Source organism: Salmo salar, chromosome 15, assembly GCF_965601325.2.
Source record: "Salmo salar chromosome 15, fSalSal1, whole genome shotgun sequence".
In the NCBI taxonomy this organism is placed as follows: domain Eukaryota; kingdom Metazoa; phylum Chordata; class Actinopteri; order Salmoniformes; family Salmonidae; genus Salmo; species Salmo salar.
In genome coordinates this window covers 96,564,870-96,572,029 of record NC_138305.1, presented here as the reverse complement: position 1 = coordinate 96,572,029, position 7,160 = coordinate 96,564,870, and the positions used below count along the sequence as shown (strand labels likewise).

General features: G+C 39.3%; 1 protein-coding gene across 2 annotated transcripts in view; it reads left to right on the top strand.

Annotated features, from left to right (window-relative positions):
• The first annotated feature begins 160 nt into the window (after positions 1-160).
• The window catches only part of LOC106572619 (inter-alpha-trypsin inhibitor heavy chain H6), a 41,572-nt gene continuing 34,572 nt past the window's right edge, over positions 161-7,160 (top strand). For both annotated transcript variants that reach the window (XM_014146964.3, XM_014146963.3), the window contains exons 1-3: positions 161-618; positions 4,138-4,173; positions 6,894-7,048. In XM_014146964.3, coding sequence (XP_014002439.1) covers positions 496-618; positions 4,138-4,173; positions 6,894-7,048 — 314 coding nt within the window. In that variant the 5' untranslated portion in view covers positions 161-495. The remainder of the gene's footprint in view (positions 619-4,137; positions 4,174-6,893; positions 7,049-7,160) is intronic.

Here is a 7,160-nt window from a genome sequence, read left to right as displayed (position 1 = left end):
GTGGGCCTCTGTTGTAGCCTATTTATTTGTATGTCAGTGTGGTATAGCGTCCTTTATAGGGTCCCATTTTGTAATTGAGAAAGGGGCAAGAGCAGAGTTTGGGATGTTTTTCTATCAAACTGTCGACATTCATGGGTTAATAATTTGTCATTTCTTCTCAAGCTGCTGATGGCAACAGTGCGCGAAATATCCAGTTATGTACACTCGAGGATACCCTACCGAACTCAACTCTTGCAATTTTGCGCCCACTGATTTTCTTTTGAGTTTTCATCTGATTATCTGTCAGTTATAAATTATACTTCAACTTATTTTCGGATATTTTTCATAGGTTTCAAAACAATTAAAATAAAACGGAGGGAGGGGAACGAGTCGACTGCCCCTTGCAAAACTAACTTGAGAAATATGTGAGGCTTGTACTCCTACCGCGTGCTCTCACTGACTGGCAACGTGAGACAACTGGCAACATAACGTTTTTCATCTCGGAGACAAAAGTATATGACCATGGGGAAAGTGGATTTAAAAACCCGTTGTATTTTCTTTTTCATCATCATCTCAGTCCAGCGGGGATTTTCAGAGGAATTTGTAGCACACCAGGGAGCAAAAGACATACTTTTACAGGTGAGAATGATTGTATATTCCTATGGGACTGGACTAATATTGGAAATGATTGTATATTTCTATGGGACTGGATTAATATTGGAAATTATTTTATATTTCTATGGGACTGGATTAATATTGGAAATGATTTTATATTTCTATGAGGCTGGACTAATATTGGAAACTCTTGAAAAACAGGCTACTCAGTCAAGACAGCCTCAAAAATCATGTTGTTTTTCTTCATCATTTATCCATGGTCAGCTTTTCCCCACTTATACTATGCTACATTCCTTTTTGCACTAAATATGTAATTTTTGCACTCAAGTGAGGGTGTAACTTTACTGCACATTACTTTGGGATACAGTGCCTTCAGAAAGTATTCCACATTCTGTTGTGTTACTGCCTACATTCAAAATAGATTCAATATATTTTTTTATAACCCATCTACACACAATACCCCATAATGACAAAATGAAAACATGTTTTTAGAATTGTTTTGCAAATGTACTGAAAAAGAAATACAGAAATATCTAATTTACATAATTACTCACACCCCTGAATCAATACATGTTAGAATTACCTTTGGCATCGATTACACCTGTGAGTCTTTCTGGGTAAGTCTCTAAGTGTTTTGCACACCTGAATTGCACAATATTTGCACATTATTCCTTAAAAAATTATTCAAGCTCTATCAAGTTGGTTGTTGTTCATTGCTAGACAGCCATTTTCAAGTCTTGCCATAGATTTTCAATCCGATTTAAGTCAAACTGTAACAAGGCCACTCAGAAACATTCGATGTCGTTTTGGTAAGCCACTCCAGTGAATATTTGGCCTTGTGTTTAAGGTTATTGTCCTGCTGAAGGTGAATTTGTCTCCCAGTGTCTGTTGGAATATAGACTGAAGCAGCTTTTCCTCTAGGATTTTGCCTGTGCTTAACTCTATTCAGTTTCAGTGATGTGTTTTGTTGGATTTGCCCCAAATATAACGCTTTGTAAACAGGACAAGTTAATTTCTTTGCCAAATTGTTTGCAGTTTTATTTTAGTGCCTTATTGCAAACAGGATGCATGTTTTTGAATATTTTATTCTGTACAGGCTTCCTTCTTTTCACTCTGTCAATTAGGTTAGTATTATGGAGTAACTACAATGTTGTTGATCCATCCTCAGTTTTCTCCTATCACAGCCATTAAAATCTGTAACTGTTTTAAAGTCAACATTGGCCTCATGGTGAAGTCACCGAGTAGTTTTCTTCCTCTCCAGCAACTGAGTTAGGAAGGATGCCTGTATCTTTGTAGTGACAAAGTGTAATCAATAACTTTCCATGCTGAAAGGAAGATTCCATTTCTGTTTTTTGTTGTTGTTGTTGCCATCTACCAATATGTGACCTTCTTTGCGAGGCATTGGAAAACCTCCCTGGTCTTTGTTGTTGAATTGTTGTTTGAAATTCACTGGTGTACAAAGATGAGGTAGTCATTCCAAAGTCATGTTAAACACTATTATTTCACACAGAGTTAGTCAATGCAACTTATTACTTGACTTGATAAGCAAATATTTACTCCTGAACATATTTAGGCTTGCCATAACAAAGGCGTTGAATACTTAATGACTCAAGACATTAATTCATTTAATTTGTAAAAATGTCACAAAACATACACTATATATACAAAAGTATGTGGACTCCCCTTCAAATTAGTGGATTTGGCTATTTCAGGCACACCCGTTGCTTACAATTGAGCACACCGCCATGCAATCTCCATAGACAAACATTGGCAGTAGAATGGCCTTACTGAAGAGCTCAGTGACTTTCAAAGTATTCACATCTGCCATATGCAGAGCCTTCAGAAAGTATTCACAACCTTTGACTTTTTCCACATTTTGTTGTGTTATAGCCTGAATTTAAAATTGAATAAATTCAGATTTTTTGCCAATGGCCTACACACAATACCCCATAATGTCAAAGTGGAATTACACTACATTACCAAAAGTATGTGGACACTGCTTGTTGAACATCTCATTCCAAAATCATGGGCATTAATATGGAGTTGGTCCCCCCTTTGCTGCTATAACAGCCTCCACTCTACTGTGAAGGCTTTACACTTGATGTTGGAACATTTCTGCGGGGACTCGCTTCCATTCAGCCACAATCACATTAGTGAAGTCAAGCACTGATGTGGGGTGATTAGGCCTGACTCGCAGTCGGCGTTCCAATTCATCCCAAAGGTGTTCAATGGGGTTGAGGTCAGGTCTCTGTGCAGGCCAGTCAAGTTCTTCCACACTGATCTCAACAAACCATTTCTGTATGGACCTCGCTTTGTGCACGGGGGCATTGTCATGCTGAAACAGGAAAGGGCACCCCCAAACTGTTGCCACAAAGTTGGAAGCACAGAATCTTCTAGAATGTCATTGTATGCTGTAGTGTTAAGATTTCCCTTCACTGGAACTAAGGGGCCTAGCCCGAACATGAAAAACAGCCTCAGACCATTATTCCTCCTCCAACAAACATTACAGTTGGTTCCATGCATTGGGGCAGGTAGCTTTCTCCTGGCATTCACCAAACCCAGAATCGTCCGTTGGACTGCCAGATGGTGAAGCGTGATTCATCACTCCAGAGAACGCATTTCTACTGCTTCAGAGTCCAATGGCGGTGAGCTTTACACCACTCCAGCCGACGCTTGGTGATCTTAGACTTGTGTGCGGCTGCTCGGCCATGGAAACCCATTTCATGAAGCTCCCGACTAACAGTTTTTGTGCTGACGTTGCTTCCAGAGGCAGTTTGGAACTCGGTAGTGAATGTTGCAACCGAGGACAGACGCTTTTTACACGTTACGCACTTTTGCGACTCGGAGGTCCTGTTATGTGAGCTTGTGTGGCCGAGACGTTTCCACTTCACAATAAAAACACTTACAGTTGACCGGGGCAGCTCTAGCAGGGCAGAAATTTGACAAACTGACTTGTTGGAAAACCGAACTTGCACCTCTGTGTACAGTGAAAGCATTTATTTAAAGTTACCCCTTCATTCATGAATAGCTTCGATTCAACTTATTTTGACACAGAAATATTGACCCAACACCACACATAGATTCTGGAGATTAATTTAAAAGGAGGGAATTTTGTAAGGTAACTACAATACTTGTTAGAATATTGTCACTTTTCCAAGTCAAGTTCTCCTCTTTAATACAACTTCTTATCGTAGATAAGGACCTAAATGTACTAACTTACATTTTAAATAATCTTCTTTCCCATACAGTGATACAACATTGTGTGGAAGGTTATAGATTTTGGAATAATGATGGCTTTAGGGCAACTCTGTGGTCTTAAGTCACTACTAAGCAAGCTTTTATTAATCTATTAAGATTTTAAATCTTTGCACAATGTTCAGAAGGCATCAGCTTGTTTAGATTACATTTTTCCAAACTATCGGACTCCAGCAATCTGTTACTGTCAGGGCACTGGTGTGAATAAATGTTCCTTACTGCTGCGCTCAATCCCATAGTTAGGATTCATTACTTTTATTAACTTTCTCTCTGTTATTTTCTCTCCAGAGAGTGAGACGCCAGAGCAAAGCAGCTAAATCTGTGGTGAGTATGAGCTACATGAAACAGCCTGTTGTTCATGACCCAGTCCCAGTGGAATGTGTCATAAGCAAAACAAAACATTAAAATCAGGGATATCTGGCTAGCGACAAAAGTGGCGGCTTAGGGCCCCGCGTGACTAACAAAATCAATAGGGCCTCCTGGAGGTCAAGGCCCTTTGGCATGTGCGCTGCGTGCCAAGGCGATCATTCGGCCACGATTACTACAAGTTTACTGTAGATACTGTCGCTGGCTAGACTAACTAGACTAATTTACCAATCCATGTACATTTTTACTAACCGGGTAATTGAGTGACTGTCATTGAGTGACATATAACAAGAGGAAAACTCATCAGTAAGTTGAGTCCCCCCACCAAAAAAGTAGCTACGTCCCTGCTGACAGTCACTCAATTAGCCAGTGGTGTAATGTACTTAAGTAGAAATACTTTAAAGTACTACTTAAGTCGTTTTTGGGGTATCTGGACTTCACTTTACTATTTATATTTTTGCCAACTTTTACATTTATTTCATTACATTCCTAAAGAAAATAATGTACTTTTTACTTCATACATTTTCCCTGACACCCAAACGTACTCGTTACAATTTGACAGGAAAATGGTCCAATTCACGCACTTATCAAGAGATCCTCCCTGGTCATCCCTACTGCCTCTGATCAGGCAGACTCACTTAACACAAATGTTTCATTTGTAAATTATGTCTGAGTTTTGGAGTGTACCCCTGGCTATCTGTAAATAAATAAAATGTAAATGTTCCGTCTGGTTTGCTTAATATAAGGAATTTATACTTTTACTTTGACTTTTGATACTTAAGTATATTTTAACAGTTCCATTTACTTTTGATACTTGAGTATATTTAAAACTACTTTTAGACTTTTACCCAAGTAGTATTTTACTGGGTGATTTTCACTTTAACTTGATTCATATTCTATTATGGTATCTTTACTTTTACTCAAGTATAGTAATTGAGTACTTTTTCCACCACTAGCCCTTGTCAGCAACATTTTATAGGTAGCTTTAAAATTGCTAAATGTTCTCTCCGTCCTATGGCATAATGTGAAGAACTGCAGGAAATTAGCTTTAAAAGTGCAACATTTTCTCTCCATCTCATAGGAAAATGTTTAGAACTGTATTAAATATGCTTTAAAACTGAATTTCTTTCTCTCAGACCCATGGCAAAATGAATAGAATTGCATGAAATTAGTTTTAAAACTGCAAAATGTTCTCTCTGCCCCATGGAAACATTTGTAGAATTGCAGAAATGTTGCTTTAAAACATTTTTCTCAATGCCCCATGCTATTCCACGTTGGTTCAACGTAATTACGTGGAAACAACTTTTCTTTTTGAAAATTCTAGTGTCATAATTGACTACAAAGTGTAAAATAGGATCATTTTGGTCATAAAGTCAGTCTCATCAAAACTGAGATTTGCGAGATGATAGGGAAACATTTTATGTCACGCAATGAATGGTCTCATAACAGTTTTCCATTGGTTGGGTTTGTTTTAATCCTGCCCACCTGCTCACAGCTGGCAGCACCCAATAAATATCCCTATGGGGCTAGTGAGGGACCATCAGTAAATTACACACTGTACATGGGGACAATATTTTAAAGGTCAATATCTACAAATAACAATGACTTAAAAACCTCAAACCAACTACAGATTGTAGAAATGCATATTCAAATATTGAAAGCATTTAATGAGACAACTGAAAAATGTGCAACATGAAAATATTGTCCCATTTACATTGTGTAGTTCATTGACTGTCCCTAACTAGCCCCAGAGCTAGGCTTTTCAAAATCAAAACAACTTTGCCACGGTCGCACACCAGCCTGCTGAAGCTAATTGGCTAAATAATTTGGCTTACGCTTCCCACATGCGAACACACACAAGAGACACCCACATCAAACCAAACCCTGAACCAACTCATATTTGAATTCAGTTTCTTAATGAACCAAATCTAAAACAAGGCCACATCAGGAAATGGATAGCAACATGATGATTAAAGACACTAGTATTAGGTTAGGAAAAAGTCATGCTGCAAGTGAAGATCTACCTATCACTCTCATTGCAATCTGTAGTTATAACCTGTGTGCCACACAGAGTAAGAAACCCTACAGTACAGTATCTCAATGGAGGCAACACTTTATTTGACGCTTTGAATGTTGCCAGTGACAGAATGTAAATCATCCATTATTACTCTAAAGTGATAGGTCTCTGATGTGTCAGAAAGCTTGTCCACTGTCTTTGATACCAGTGAGTAATGAGAAACAGGTCTGTCTTGTCTGTCTGTCTGTCTGTCTGTCTGTCTGTCTGTCCCTCAGGTCTGTCTGTCTGTGTCCTGGCCTAGCAGTAATGTGGCCCAGCTGACCAGATTGGTCTCAGCAGGGCCCAGAATTAGCCAAGTAAACAAGGGGGTGGGAGGGATATCTTGCAGAGTGTGGCTTTGTATCATTTGTATAAACTTGTCAAGCCACTGAAGCCAGGGTAAAAAGCCCAGTAATACTAGGATTTCCAATTCCAAAAGAGCCCGACCACGACTCAAACCTGGGTCTTCTCAACTGTCAGTCAAACAGCCATTACACCAAGAAGTCCAAAGCTCTTCATGAGGTCGCTATTGGTTTTGTACTAGGGTAGCTATATAAAGATTTAATCAGATCAAATGTATATGTTCCTTGCTGACGGTTTGGTGTGTCTTGTGTGTTCACAGCTGAAGGTGACAGACTACCATGTGAGGTGTTCTGTCGTGTCTCGCTATGCCCACATCACAATCCAGAGCGCTGTGTGGAACCAGCTACCTGTCACCAAGGAGGCAGCCTTTGAGGTGGACCTGCCCTCTGCTGCATTCATCTCCAACTTCACCATGTGAGTCAGAATCACACGCTTCAAGTCAAGTTTACTTTATTATCCTCTCTCTCTCTCTTTCCCCTCTTGTGTTCTTATAAGACACCTCATCACAGGTAGTGGGAATGTAATC